Source organism: Arachis duranensis, chromosome 3, assembly GCF_000817695.3.
Source record: "Arachis duranensis cultivar V14167 chromosome 3, aradu.V14167.gnm2.J7QH, whole genome shotgun sequence".
NCBI classification, from domain to species: domain Eukaryota; kingdom Viridiplantae; phylum Streptophyta; class Magnoliopsida; order Fabales; family Fabaceae; genus Arachis; species Arachis duranensis.
In genome coordinates this window covers 127,131,001-127,146,403 of record NC_029774.3, presented here as the reverse complement: position 1 = coordinate 127,146,403, position 15,403 = coordinate 127,131,001, and the positions used below count along the sequence as shown (strand labels likewise).

At 30.0% G+C, this 15,403-nt stretch overlaps 2 protein-coding genes across 2 annotated transcripts; one reads left to right on the top strand and one right to left on the bottom strand.

The window, feature by feature from the left end:
* The first annotated feature begins 4,968 nt into the window (after positions 1 to 4,968).
* LOC107481201 (phosphate transporter PHO1 homolog 3) lies at positions 4,969 to 12,302 on the top strand. The gene is made up of 13 exons (XM_016101421.3): positions 4,969 to 5,651; positions 8,648 to 8,999; positions 9,108 to 9,156; positions 9,244 to 9,315; positions 9,602 to 9,731; positions 10,212 to 10,332; positions 10,446 to 10,704; positions 10,797 to 10,901; positions 10,988 to 11,032; positions 11,146 to 11,295; positions 11,404 to 11,682; positions 11,763 to 11,899; positions 12,109 to 12,302. The coding sequence occupies exons 1-13, from the start codon at positions 5,060 to 5,062 to the stop codon at positions 12,206 to 12,208; spliced, it is 2,391 nt and encodes a 796-aa protein (XP_015956907.1). The 5' UTR covers positions 4,969 to 5,059; the 3' UTR covers positions 12,209 to 12,302.
* Positions 12,303 to 13,373: 1,071 nt separating this feature from the next.
* Positions 13,374 to 14,283, bottom strand: LOC107481155 (uncharacterized). The gene is made up of 2 exons (XM_016101372.3): positions 13,701 to 14,283; positions 13,374 to 13,610 (listed from the first exon to the last, which is right to left on the bottom strand). The coding sequence occupies exons 1-2, from the start codon at positions 14,183 to 14,185 to the stop codon at positions 13,598 to 13,600; spliced, it is 498 nt and encodes a 165-aa protein (XP_015956858.1). The 5' UTR covers positions 14,186 to 14,283; the 3' UTR covers positions 13,374 to 13,597.
* Between the last annotated feature and the right edge of the window lie 1,120 nt (positions 14,284 to 15,403).

Sequence of the window (15,403 nt, the reverse complement as noted above, 5' to 3'; positions counted from 1 at the left end):
TTTTTTTATTTTTTATTTATGTGATAAATATTTTTTATTTTTGTATTTATTTTATTTTTGAAATTATTCTTTTTGTTTGAAATTATAGAATTTTTTATGCATATAAAAAATTATTTAAATTGATGTCGCTTTTAATAAATTTTCATCTAAAAATAATTCTGAGTAGTATAATTCAAACAATATTTATTTTACTATAATCAATTTTAATATAAACATAAATCACGTTATATAGGCACTCACCCTCAAAATATGAAAAAATAAATATGAAAACCACGTAATCTACGGCTACCTACAGTGGATTATGTTATTCTGTAAACCGCATAAAAAATGCATTTGCCTTTTAGTATTTCAAAAATTGTGTTTGCGTAAAATTAGAATCCAAACATTTTATTTACGTAAATTGACCCAATGAAAACGTTTGAGATTAGAGTTTTAAGTTATGATGCACGGACATGGACAGGATACGAGACACACTGACATGCAAATTTTAAAATTTTATATGACACGAGGACACGCATACATATAAAATATAAAATATTTTTAGATAAATTGTAATGATATTTTGATATTTTATTAATATTAAAATATAAATTAAATTTTTTAATTATTTTTAATGTCTTATTTTAATTATATCAAGTATTTAAAATACTTTTTTGTTTTAATAATTAATAGTTTTAATAAATAATAATATATACTATATCTAAATTTATATTAAGAATAAGATTAAACACGTTGACATGTAATGGTATTTAGGTGTGTCTAGACGTGTTCGAAAAAAATTTATTTTTTATTAAGATATGATTGAACACAACAGACATACGTGTTCGACGAGTATCAATAAATGTTATATCCAAAATATATCCAACGTACGAACACAATAATTCAGCAAAATATCCGTGTTTAAGAAAACAAGTTGTCCCAATAAATCCAAAACCACTCAAACGCAGCTTGCTAAATTTATGAATACATAATATGTTTTTACAACTTTTCTCGGGGGCATAATAATTAAGCCCTATTGTCCCCTTTATCCAAATTTACCTAAGCTTCTAATTTCTAACTTGAGACTAAAAACGAAGGGAAACAAATATTTGTCATTCAGATCAACCATTATCTATTTGTTTGACATCTCGTTACAATTAGGTAACAAACGGTGGTACTTTTATTATTAGGCCACAAGAAGTCAAGAACTATATATAAAACTAAATTATGAAGGGATGCTAACTTCCAATAGGTATGCTACGCATATAAATTTTATAAGTTGGCACAAGTTTAATAAAATACATGCGCGTTACACTTTTACATTCAAAAGTAAATATACGCACGTTACTTAATCACTTTCTGTTTCCAAAGCGCATTATTTACCATTATGAACGACTCTTTTTCTTCTTCGATTAAAATCACAACTGTCATTTTTTTTCGCGTTTTTCCTCCTCCTCCTTTTCTTCCTTCTTCTTCTCCTCTTTCTTTGTATTTTTTTTCCTTTTTTTTCGCGTGTTTCATCTTCATCGTCGTGTTTCTTCTCCTTCTTGTTTTGATTTTGTAACATTATGTATTTTTTTATTCTTTGTTTGATTTTTTCTTCCCAAAAAGAATTATGAGAATATGAAATAAGAAGATGAAGAAGAAGAAGTATCAAAAGATGAGGAGGAGAAAGAGGAAGAATTCTGAATTATGCAGAACTCATCAGAATAAAAATACACTCAAATATCTTCGTTTTACACTCAAATATCTTCGTTTTTACGCCAAAATATCTTCGTTTTTACACCTAAATTTGCTGCAGATATAGAAATGAGTTATGTTACGTGTACACTAAAATCAGCCACCAAAGTCAGCAAGGGCTGCAAAATACACCACAGAAGGACTGTAAAATATACCAAAAATACACCATATTAAAACAAACATAAACTATAGAATGCAAATACACTATAAAACCATCATAAAAAATAACAAAAACTAGATTCATGAATTATAACTAAACAGGAACTAAAACAATTCAACTAAAAGAATAAGACAATTCACCCTCTATCAGATAAAAAATCATAAACTGTAAATATACCCAAACTTTTATAAAAATACACCCAGATATTCCTTATTTACACTCAAACGTCTGATATAAAATGGAGAAGATTATATTAATTCTAATCAGAACTAGTACATTAGATTCAATTCAAACAAGAAAGAATTAACAGTAAATTTCACAGACAAAGTTTACACACTGGTTCATCTAATAATCTGAAGTTAAATTATTCATTATCTTAAAAAACGATTTTAGAACTTAATGTCAAAAAATAATGGAAATCGAAAATAACAAAGAAAGAGAAGAGAAAGAAAAAACACATAAATGAAGAAGGAGAAAAAAAAAGTAAAAAATTAGAAAAAGAAAATAGAATCTTTTCAAAAATTAAAAATCTGTTAGATGCACGTAAAATATATGTGTATAACAAATACGTTTGAATATAATATCAATTAAAAAATTTATAAAATTTATATAGTAAAATTATTTGTATGCAGAGATTAATTCAACTTTCCAATGGGTGCGTCACTACTTCCCACTCTTTAATATTGTTAGCAACATTTTGCATTATCCAAAAGGTACACCACCCCAATATATAATTAGTCAAAGATAGGTTTCATGATCATCAGCGGATAAATGAATGCAGAAACAAGTTGACATAAATAGGGAAATATATAGAAAAAATATTGTCACTTCCGTGTCTCATGAGTCATGACGTATATAGTTGTTAGAGGAGTTGATTATTAAAGAAAGCTTTCAAGTATATCAATATATTTTTAATAGTTTTATAATGTCACTAGGCATTAGCTAGCTCATTGGAATGCGATATTGGAAGCAGCAGCGAAGACAATTTAAAAAAATGTCTACCAAAGAAACATTATTACATCATAAAATTATTCTTCTAAAAAAATATTAAGTAGAAATGAATATCAAACTTGTTTATATTTAACCAGTATTTATAAAATATCTTATAATGTACGTCCTCTGAAATTAATATAAAAAATTGGCTTAAATAAGTTTTAAATATGCAACGTATCAAATTGATAGTTTCTGATTTTTATAAAATTTTTACTTTGGTTTTATTCCATTAAAACTTAAACTCGACTATTTTAATTATATTATTAATTTATTCCAATATGACAAGACATCACATTAGCATTTAACGTATCATGCACATAGAAATTAAAATAGTTTTTTTTTTGGTGACTAGAAATTAAAATAGTTTACATTTTAATTTTATTTGACTAAAAGTTTTTTTTGTAGAAATAAAAAAATAAATATTTTATATAGAAAAAAAATCTTATTTCAATTTAAAAAATTGATACAAACAATATTATATCCTAAGTGTAAAAAAAAAAATTAATAAACTATAATTCAAATGGCAATCACAATGTATAATTAATCTGTTTTGGGTAAGGATATCCAAGGCCCCCATTATTGAATTGACTGTCATAGTGTGAAAGATAATTTAATTAATCTGTCAAATGTTTTTGGAGTAAGATAATTCATTAACTATGAATAATGTATCATTCATCTCATCACTGAATATTTATAATAACAGAGAGATTGATAGGTATGTTACGATGCAAATTGACGAGTACGGTTGTATTGAGCAAAAATAGAACCTAAGAAAAGAAAGATACGGTTGTCGACAGAGTCTAATAAATTGCATGTTATTATTATATTTCCGCATGTACAATACGCTATAAATTTTATATTTTTGTTTGTAGTGTATGTATTGACAATTTTTTTTTTTGGTGACTGTATGTATTGTCAATTTGATGAGATAGTAGTCGACTCAAAATTTTTAAATCAATTTTTATAGAGAATTAATTTTCTATTAACTAACAATTAGCTTTTAAAATAGTGGATGAATAATTATTACGGGAGAGAAAGAGAAATTTACAAAAAATATAATTGATTATTGTTCATTAAAAAAAGATTCTAAATTGATTTTGGTTTATATATTTTTATGTAAAAATAATAACCAAGTATTTTTACTTGTTTAATTTAATTTATTGTTATAACACGTATTAATATTTCAGTTATTATCCCCCAAATAAACATATTTGAATAGCCATCTAAATTTAGTCTTGTATAGTAAAAAAAAATTAACATAAAAATAATAATATTTAGGATAAACTACTGAAAATAAATTAATAGGAGCTCAAAATTACACAAATCAGCTAAATATAAAAATGATTCATGAATCAACCGAGATACATATCTATATAATTTGAATTAGGTTAATTTGAACGTCATCTCCATGTAATTCGAATCACCCTGATTCGAACTACACACACGTACACACCTACTAATTCAAATCAACCTGATTCGAATTATATAGATATGTGTCTCTGGTTGATTCATGAATTATTTCTGTATTTGGCTGATTTGTAATTCGAATCAACCGGTGGGTGTAATTCGAATCAGGTTGATTCACATTAATAGGTGTGTGCGTGTGTAGTTTGAATCAGGGTGATTTGAATTACATGAAAATGAAGTTCGAATTAGGGTGATTCAAACTATATAGAAATCTCTCTTGGTTGATTCGTGAACCAGTTTTTGATTTAGCTGATTTGTGTAATTTTTCTCTCCCCTTAACTTATTGAAGTGATTTGCCCTAATATTTATTACATTTTTTTTTCCGTAAAAATCTACATATAATCATTTTTATATAAAATTAATATTTAAACATCGTTAAATAATTTAATAAATTTAGTTAAAGGTAGAAATTCATGTGCAATCGATTTCACGTGAAATTGATACCTGAAAGCTGTTAGATGATTTGACTAAATTGTCATCTAATGGCTCTCAGATATCAACTTCACATGATGTCGACTTCATCTGAGTTTTCACAATTTTTTTACCCTTTATTGTTTCTTTTTGCGCTAGAAAATTTTGCAATGTTGTAATTATTTACTATTGATATCTATATAAATAGGAGCATCACCTTTGATTCTGGCAGATCCAACCATAATTATTATTAACCACCTCATCAAATAGTACTTTGATAATTGATCAGTGCGGGTGCGTGCATGCAAGATGAAGTTTGGAAAGGAATACAAATCACAAATGGTGCCAGAATGGGAGGAAGCATACACAGACTACAATTACCTAAAAGCCCTTCTCAAAGAAATCCAAAGATTCAAACACAGCAGGAACAATAAGCCATCATCATCATCAGCCATGCTCAAGAGAAAGCTAACACTCTACAGAGCCTTCAGTGGCCTCACACAGAGACCGCACTACCACCCTCTCACCCCTCCTGACATTGAGGCCCAACAAGAACCCATCGCCGTCCACCTCTGTGCCTCCTCCGCCGGCGATGATTGCTACCAGACCACGTTCCTGATGGCGTCGGAAGAAGGAGGTGAGTACGAGGTTGTGTTTTTCAAGAGACTGGATGATGAGTTCAACAAGGTGGAGAAGTTCTACAGGACGAAGATGGAGGAAGTGATGAAGGAAGCTGCAATGCTGAACAAGCAGATGGATGCTTTTATAGCTTTGAGAATGAAGGTTGAGAATCCCGATTTGAAGTTTGATAGATCTGTGGAGATGGCTCTTCTTGCTTCTCATGTTGCTTCTTCCACCTCTCTCTTGTCTGCTTCTACTCCAAGAGGAGCCAAGATCAAAAGTAACCATTTCCATCTTTATCTTTATTTATTTATTTTTTACTCACAGATTAACTAGCAGGACCAACTATTTATTGATTAATATCAGCTGCTACTTTTGGAATTTTATTTTTAACTCATCATGGTAACATCTAAAATCACACACATACATTGTTTATTTATGTTAAACTTTAATTCCAAAATTAAAAACATTCTAACCGTAATATACACCCAAAATTCTTAAAAACATTCAAAATCTAAAATAAAAATTCCATAATATTATAAAAAAATATTTAAAAATATTTACAACGAAAAATCTAACACATAATAAACAACAAATATTTAAATAAAAAGAAGGTAAAAAGAAACTAAATCTCTACAATAGTCCTCTAAATTTATCACTTATTATTTTAGTCCCTCAAATCTAAAATTTATTATACTGGTCCCTAAGATGTTTGGAGCACTATACTAGTCTTTGGATTATTTTTAGTATTAAATTAGCGAACAAAGTGTCAAACTAGTTCTAACTTATTAGCCTAGTTACAGGACTAAACGGCAACGTTTCATTTTAATCCTTAAACAAGACAAAACTAAAAGATAAAGAATAGTCTATATGATATACAAACCGTTTTATTTTATTTTATTTTGCAAAACGAACTCCTTTTTGTCTTGTTTAAACGTCAAAACGAACAAACATCATTCAGTCTCGTGTCTAGTGTAGCAAGTTAGAACTAGCTCGACATTATGTTTATTGGACTTGACGTCTGAAAGATCAACTGGATCTCAAAGATCAGTATAATAAATTTTAAATTTGAGAGACTAAAATAATGAAAGTCGTAAATCTCAACACCCACTATGAAAATTTAGTCATAGAAAGAAGCATAACTTGACTTTAAAAAAATTAGTTGATGTATGTTGGTTTTTTATATTTTCTCTTTTCAAAAATATGTTATATATGTATATACTAAAACTTAATTATTCAATTATTATATATTGTTATATATATTTGTGTTGTTTTATAAAGTTTTAATATATATTTTATAAATTTAGCGATTAATTTGCAGTATAGTGTTATTTGTTATCTTTTTATCTGAAACAATCTTGCCGAGTCAAGCATGACTTGTCAAAGTTTTTTTTTTTTTTGAATTTTATTACGGTTACTCAAGTAGGGCTAGAAAGTAAGAGTTTCTCATCAAGTTAAACAATTTTTTATCAACTGGACTATCGTTGATTTATCTTTACTCTTTTATTCTATTTTTTTCTTTTAAAACCAAAAGTTATATTTATTTAGACATTTTTAAACCTTAGAGTGGAGAAAATAGATGATAATTTCTTTTTTAATAAATAAATGACTTGAGAATAGATTCTGCTAACATGCTAAGTTGCTAACACGTTCTTCATGCTAGTATTATGACTATGACTATGATTAGCTTGCAATGCAACAAGAATAATTGTGTATTGTTTGTGTGGTCCACAAACGACATTCAATATGCAAAGTTGCAACTTGCAAAGCACCATCTACTAATAGTAAAGGCACGAAGCTACCACTTGGCAGTTGGCAATAATTGCTTGAACCCTGATCAGACAACAGTACCATTCCTTCCATTTAAAATTTAGTATATTACTAATAATTCAATATATTTAAATATACAAGTTATATCAAAATTAAATATGTTGAATTAGGAATTTATCAAAGTAGCAGAATGAAAGATATTTCAGAATGGAATGATGATATATTTATTTTTCAAAAGTTCTTATATTTATTTTGAAATGAACAAAGTATTTTTCGTAAATATGGTATTAGATAATTAATGATAGATGTTCCCTGATAAGATAACCGAATCATTTTTTCTTTCAATAATTAACAAATTTTATAATTATTTTACACAAATAAATTCACCAATTATAATGAGCTGAAACAACTTATTTATACATAATTCTTTAGATACCAAAATTTATTATCTACGAAAAGTATGCTCAAATAAAACTTTAGGTGGCTAACCAATTAGAGGTAATGAGGAATATACATGTGCGTGTGTGTGTTAAAATACCAAAAACATCATAGAACCATAAGCCCATAACTTCAGGCTTGTTTCACTAAAATAATGTGTGATAAGAATTAGAATGATTCTTTGAACATCGTATATTTATCTTGGGTTTAATTATTCTGTTAGTCTGTTTTATGAAATTTTTAATTTGGTCTCTATATTTTTTTTCTTTTTAATTAGGTCCTTATACTAAATTTTTTTTCAATTAAATCCCTCTTAATAGTAATTGGTTTAATTTTATAGGGACCCAACTAAAAAAAAAGAATTGGTATAAGAACCTAAATAAAAAGAAAAAAAAGTGTAGGAACCTAATTAAAAAAAAAAATTGGTGCAAAAATTCAATTAAAATAAAAAAATATAGAGACCTAATTAAAAATTTCGCAAAATTATAGAGACCAACAGAGTAATTAAACCTTTATCTTATAAAGAAAATATCTAAAGATTAATAAGAGTTTATGTGTTTAAGTGAAAAGTGAAAACCAACTAAAATTTAAGAATAAATAATGGATGAGAAATTTTAAATAATAAATATTTTTTAATGTTCGCTTTACATTTAAATCAATACTAATAAATTCTCTTCCTTTTATACTAAGAGTGTTGGCTCTAGCATTCCCCAAATATAGACATGGAAATATTTATACTTAGATCAGAGAAAAAAATTGGGACATAACTTTTGCAGAAAATTTTAGAGGCCAGAAGTTTCTAGTAATTTTGGTCAGTATTTGGCCAACATAAATATTAAACTGTCTTCAACAAATAAATTTTAATAATTTATGTGTGTAAACTCATGTGTCGAAATTCTAATAAATATAGATGCAAACTATGTCTTTTATGTGTGTAAATTCTTGTAAATGTGAGTACAAATTATCATTGGTCAAATGCTGGTCTAAAATGATCATGTTTGCTCATCATGTAGTATTGTTGCTAATTTTGAAACTTTAAAGTTGAATTCCCTTCTGCTTAATGAACAGGAAATGTTTCCATGGTCATGGAAAAGATTGAAGAAGGAAGCACACATCATGATCAATCAGAAGATGAAGAAGAAGATGACAAGAAACAGAGAGTGAAACAAGAAGTTGAAGTACAGAAACAGAACAAGCCAAAGAACTTATTTGGAACTAGACCTACACCTTTGGAAGTGCTTAATCATGTGCAGCTGAATAACACTTTCGAAACTCCACGCTCAACTATAAAAGGAGTTCTCAGTCACCCTGAGAATGCAGAGATAAGTTTCAACATGAAAACTCTGAAGAAAGTTGAGGATCAACTTCACCGTTCATTCATTGAATTCTACCGCAAGCTTCGCCTTCTAAAAAGTTATAGGTGACAACAGCATACATTATATGCTGCACTCATCAACTATTTCAAACATGTTTCTCTAAACTGAACAAGGATCTAAGTAAAACTTTTCGGTTTTCCTGAAGGAAACAGCTTTCTGAATGTGTTGGCATTTTCAAAGATAATGAAGAAATATGATAAGGTGATGTTGTAAGAATCAATAACCCTTTTCTGTTGGTTTCCAAGCTCTTCTTTTCTGCTATCTAATCTTCATAGTAACTATATGCAGATTACATCTAGAGGTGCAGGTAAATCTTACATGAAAATGGTAGACGATTCCAACCTTGGAGGCTCCGATGAGGTAAGATAAGAATGTTACAATGAAGCTCCAAAATTGAAATTCATCATTATTAATAACACTTGTCAGCAAAAATCGTCAGTGAAACATTAAAGAGATGTTCTGCAAGTTTTGATTCTGAAGGTTGAGGAAGGGAAGAGAGCAAAGGTGTTAAGTGTAAATGTATTAAGTTTTACATCTTCCATTCCATTCCAAAATCCAAACTCGCAGACATACCCTTTACTCACTTTGAATTTCTTCTCAATGTTATTTGTTGCAACTTACTATATAGTCACTGTACCTGGCATAGGTCACAAAGCTTATGGATAGGGTTGAAAAGACATTCACTAAGCACTTTGCCAACTCAAATCGCAGTAAAGCAATGAGTATCCTCAGACCAAAAGCAAAGAGAGATACACATAGAGTTACATTTACCATGGGTAAGCACCAACATATTTATGTAAAATCCAAATAATGTACTTGTTTTTTTAGATCAAAAAAGAGGACGAACTTTTTATTTGTTCTTAACTTATACTATCTACATAAGAAAATAATTGACAGCCTGAAAAATATTTAGCAGAATTTTGTGGTAAATTATTAGAGAGACTTCAAAATTTATAACTGTCCATAATTTTGGAATTTAGATCCTCTAAAGTGAGGAAATTGGTAGTGATAAAATGAGGGGTTAATCACTATTGAATTTGTAACTCTCATGAAATGTGTGCTCTACTATTTTTATTTAAGAGTGATTCCTCACTTTATCACTTTATCAACTTCACTTTAGAGGATCTTGATCCATAATTTTAACCTAACCATTATAAAATTGCCACAGAAACTGACAATAATTTCTGGCAAGATTCTAGCGAAAAAATCCAGGCTCTGTAAAATCACTCATCACCTATGCGCATATGTTGTTTCAGGTTTCTTAGCAGGATGCATAGCATCTCTAGTTCTAGCGCTTATTCTAATAATCCGTACTCGCAACATCATGGATCATGAAGGAACCACCAAGTACATGGAGACCTTGTTTCCTCTTCAAAGGTAAAATAGTTCTTCTAAAAACTAAAATCCATCTCTCATAGTGATAATATCTACACAGGGAAAACAACAGAATTGTTAGTAAATTTACCATATTGAACCTTGTTTTGTTGCAGCTTGTTTGGATTTGTAGTTCTACACATGGTTGTGTATGCAGCTGATATATACTTCTGGAAGAGATACAGAGTAAATTACTCATTCATATTTGGCTTCAAGCAAGGAACTGAGTTGGGCCACAATCGAGTCCTTCTTCTTAGTTTTGGCCTTGCAGTGTTGGCATTGGTCGGCGTGATTGTTAACCTTGACATGCAGATGGATCCAGAGACACAAGACTATACAGCACTCACCGAGCTTATTCCACTGATCTTGCTTCTTGTAAGACAACAATTACGGTTGAAAGATTTGTCTTTGAAATTTTCTTTCTATAATAACATGATGGATATTTTACGTTGTTTATTAATCTGCAGAGTGTAGTTGCTATTTTGCTGTGTCCTTTCAACATCATCTATCGCTCGAGCCGCATTTTCTTCCTTACATGCCTGTTTCACTGCATATGTGCTCCTCTTTACAAGGTAAAGAAACTTTTTTTGCAAGCACGAGGTCTTTGCAATCCTGAGATTTTCTCTGGTATGCTAATTCTTTTGTTCACGTACCTCAGGTCACACTCCCAGATTTTGTATTGGCAGATCAATTTACCAGCCAGGTTTGTGACTAGAAAATGGGATCATACTGTTTCATTCCTTTGATTCTCATTGCCCAATTATAGTTAGTCTTAGAACATTCCCGATCCTTCAGTTATGTGTACTCTGAGATCAGGTGCAAGCCTTGAGAAGTTTCGAGTTCTACATTTGCTACTACGGTTGGGGAGACTTCAGACAGAGAGAAAACACCTGCAACTCAAGCAGCATATTCCAAACTTTCAAATTCATTGTCGCTGCTATTCCATACTGGTCTCGTTTCCTTCAGGTAATAGATTTTGTTCCATCCCCATCAATGGTAAATGATGCAAGTCAGTACGATATTTTGCATATCATAAACATGCATAACATTTTTCTCAAATACAATCTTTTGCAGTGTCTTAGGCGCCTGTTCGAGGAGAAAGATCCAATGCAAGGATATAATGGGTTGAAATATTTAGTCACAATTGTAGCTGTATGCCTAAGAACAGCATATAGCATCAACCATGGAGTGGGATGGGAGGTGCTGGCCTGGATTTTCTCAATATCTGCAGCAGTTGTTTCTACATATTGGGACCTTGTGATAGATTGGGGTCTTCTGCAAAGGCATTCCAAGAATCGATGGCTCAGAGACAAACTCCTAATCCCTCATAAAACTATATACTTTGTAGCCATGGTATGTACAAAGATAGAAGACAAAATTATGTATTATTCAAGTTTTTTTTGGATAATCACTTACAAATTAGAACTTTGCAGGCCTTGAATGTTTTGCTGAGATTTGCTTGGCTGCAGACAGTTTTGAATTTCAAGTTTTCCTCCCTGCATGACCAAGCCATGATTTCCATTGTTGCTTCCCTAGAGATCATTCGTCGTGGCATATGGAACTTCTTCAGGTAAACAAGAGATTAATCAAGACTTGAATCCAATTCTACAGTGTCTCCTAAAACCACATAACATTCTTGTCCACCTTAACCCTTTACATGACAAGCAAATTTTCCATGCCCTCATTCAAAGACTACATCATTTCCATAGTTCGTTTCGATTTATATGTTATAATTGCTGCAGTTATGTTTTTCTTTATTTTTTATGTTTCTTTTTCCAGATTGGAGAATGAGCATTTAAACAATGTTGGCAAGTACCGTGCTTTCAAGTCAGTGCCACTACCCTTCAACTACGATGAGGATGAAGATAAAGATGATTGATTTGTTCTTAAGCTCAATCAACAATAGCTCCAACATGATTGTACCTTACATTTGTACATGAGGGAGGAAATAAATTGTTGTCCTTCTTCTTTCATGATCCGTATCCTAAGATTTTGAGAGTATATTATATTTTTCTAACAAAATAAACGTGCATTTCTTGGGTGAAAGAAAAATAACTAGGGGTGAGAATGTGCCATTATAGTAGAAGCAAATCCTTTGTTTTTAAACATTGACGGTTCAATATTGTTGTTTCATAACTTTTCACAATTACAGTACTCACTAATTCGAGAATTTACAATAAAAGAAATCTAAGCATTGCAAAGAAAAGCAGAACGATGACAAAAAGTCACTATATGATTTTCCAAATCCATTATTTAAATAGCTAGGCTTCCAACCTTAAAATTTTATCCACTTCTAATATTGCTGGTACCACAAGTTTTTTTTTTTTTAAATTCAAACTTAAAAGTTCTTGCAAAATCATATTAATAACTAGTAACAGTGTCTTCCCTGACTAACAGATCATAAGAAGGCGCAGTTATGAGATCAAATGGTTACTTAGTCAAACTTATATGGAAGTAATGCTGAATGACAGCAAAAGAACAAAATAACGAAATTAAAAAGGATACCTAAACTTGCAGAGTCTGCTCAAGACAGATGCTGGATATGTATCAATCTAATCAAAGCTTTAGGAAGTCAAGAAACTAAGCATTTCTTCCTCACTACTAAATCAAGCACTTAAACTCATCATCAAGAAACAAATCTTCTCCACCACAAGCATTTGAGAAACATAATATTTTCTCTCCTAGGGCACGATAAACTACACAAAGTATATATAGATTCAGAAAGCTCCTTAATGAGTTGCTTGCATTCAGGTTATTATCTAGCTAGCAGGGAACTGATTAGCAAATCAGTCAGCATAAAACTCAAGTCTCAAGATAATAAAAGGAGTGGAATGGAGACAAGTACACTTGGTAATATAAGCTCATATCAGCACATTATATGGAAACAAACTATAAGCAAACACATGGATCATCAAAAAATTTCATAGGGCCATACACCTGAATTCAATTGTACTAAACAGAGTCCGGGGATGATGATCCATATCTTCACTTTAGATATTAGAGATTTTTCACATTCAACTACCACATACATAAGGAGGAACCACTAGAGCAAAACATGACATGAATTTTGTATAACTTGTTCAAAAATTGTAATCAGTTCATCATAACGTTATTTCTAATACAAATTGAATTATTGAACAGAGATAGATTACCTATCAATATCATATATGTGAATTCAAGTAAGAACGTATTCATAAGAAATTCCAATTTATTGTGAGTTCAAAAATGTCTCTTTCTGTAGTCAGCCATCCTCTCCATCTCCAATAACTTAAGCCTCTAAACTGTAATCAAATCTTTCTTTTCACAATAAAATACAAGCAAAACAATTGCTAAAAGTAAAAGTAAAAAAATTTCGAATTGCGAGATCTCACTTTTTATCAGAATCAGAAGAAGCCCTATCTTGCTCCTTGGACTCTTTCTCCATGGCTTCTTTCTCCAATTCCGCGAGGGCTTGCTTCTCGGCGGCTTTCTCTGCGCGGAGGATGGGTTCGTAGTAATCGGAGTGGGCCTCCATACACTGCTTCAGCGCCGCCGTGACATTGACGCACTTCTCAACGATGTCCTCTTTGTTCTTCTCTGCTTCATCGATGCACTTCTCCCACTCGATGAACGATTCCCTGCAACCGCCACTTTTCATGAACAAGCAAAACCCGCACTCTCCTTCTTCTTCCTCTTCTTCTACTTCCCCTTCCTTTTCTTCATGGTGATCGAGATTTTGCTTTGCTTCGGGTTCGGAAGGATCCGAACGAGGCTGATCCAACGGGAGAGTCTCCGGAGCTGGAAGATCCGGAGGGAGGAGCTGCTCAGGTTTGGGTTCAGGGTGGTCAGCTAGGGTTTGCTTCGCGGCGGCGGACATTGTGGGTGGCGGAGATTGGTGGTTGCGTTTTGGATGCTCTGCTTAAAACCTCCTAAAACCCTTTGTGTCTCTCCCTCTTTTCTTCTATAGTTAAACTCGATGCGATAAACCAATTTTAAGTGTTAGGTTCGAATTTGTCTTTTGCATATAGCAATTTATTGATTAGTAGTAAATTTTTAAATCTAATTCAGATTTGCAACTAATTAAAACTCATGTGGATAAATTTATAAGTTATTTTTTTAATTTTTAATTTATAAAAGGGTTAACTATAAAAATACTCTTAAATTATTTAAACGCTGACAAAAATATACTCAAATTTTGTTATTAACAAAAATACTTTTAAATAATTTAAAAACGTAACAAAAATACCTAATAGTAAATATATATTTTTAAAAAATACTTTAGAGATTGAATTTTGATGTAATCTTTTGTAAGCATTATTAAAAAAATAAAAAATTATTATTCTTAAAATTTGGTAATTTTTTACTAAGTATATATTTTTTTGTGATTTTTTAAAAGTATTATGGGTTGTTAACAAAAAAATTATAAAAAATTATATACTAAAACGAAAAATCACCAAAATTTAAGGATAATAATATCTCATTTTTCTAATCATTCTTGTAAAAAATTGTATCAAAATCCAATCTCTAATGTATTTTTTGAGAAATACATATTTAATGTTAGATAATCTTGCAAAAAAACTAATATTAAATATGTATTTCTCAAAAAATATATTAGATATTGAATTTTGATGCAATTTTTTACAAATATGATTAGAAAAATGAGATATTATTGTTCTTAAAATTTGGTGATTTTTTGTTAAGTATATATTTTTCGTGATTTTTTAAAAGTATTATTAGTTGTTAACAAAAAAATTATAAAAAAATATACTTAACAAAAAATTATCAAATTTTAAGAATAATAACATCTCATTTTTATAATTATGCTTGCAAAAAATTACATAAAAATTCAATTTCTAAGGTATTTTTTGAAAATATATATTTATTCTTGGATATTTTTGTTGTGTTTTTAAATTATTTGAAAGTATTTTTGTCGATAATAAAATTCGAGGATATTTTTATCAGCGTCTGAATAATTTGGGAGCATTTTTAGTGTTAACCCTTTATAAAAAGATATAATATTAATGTCTGGTATACTTTTTAAAAAGTTATTTTAGTGTTTATGAAAAAGTTAAAATAAAATTTTTTTAATAAAAAT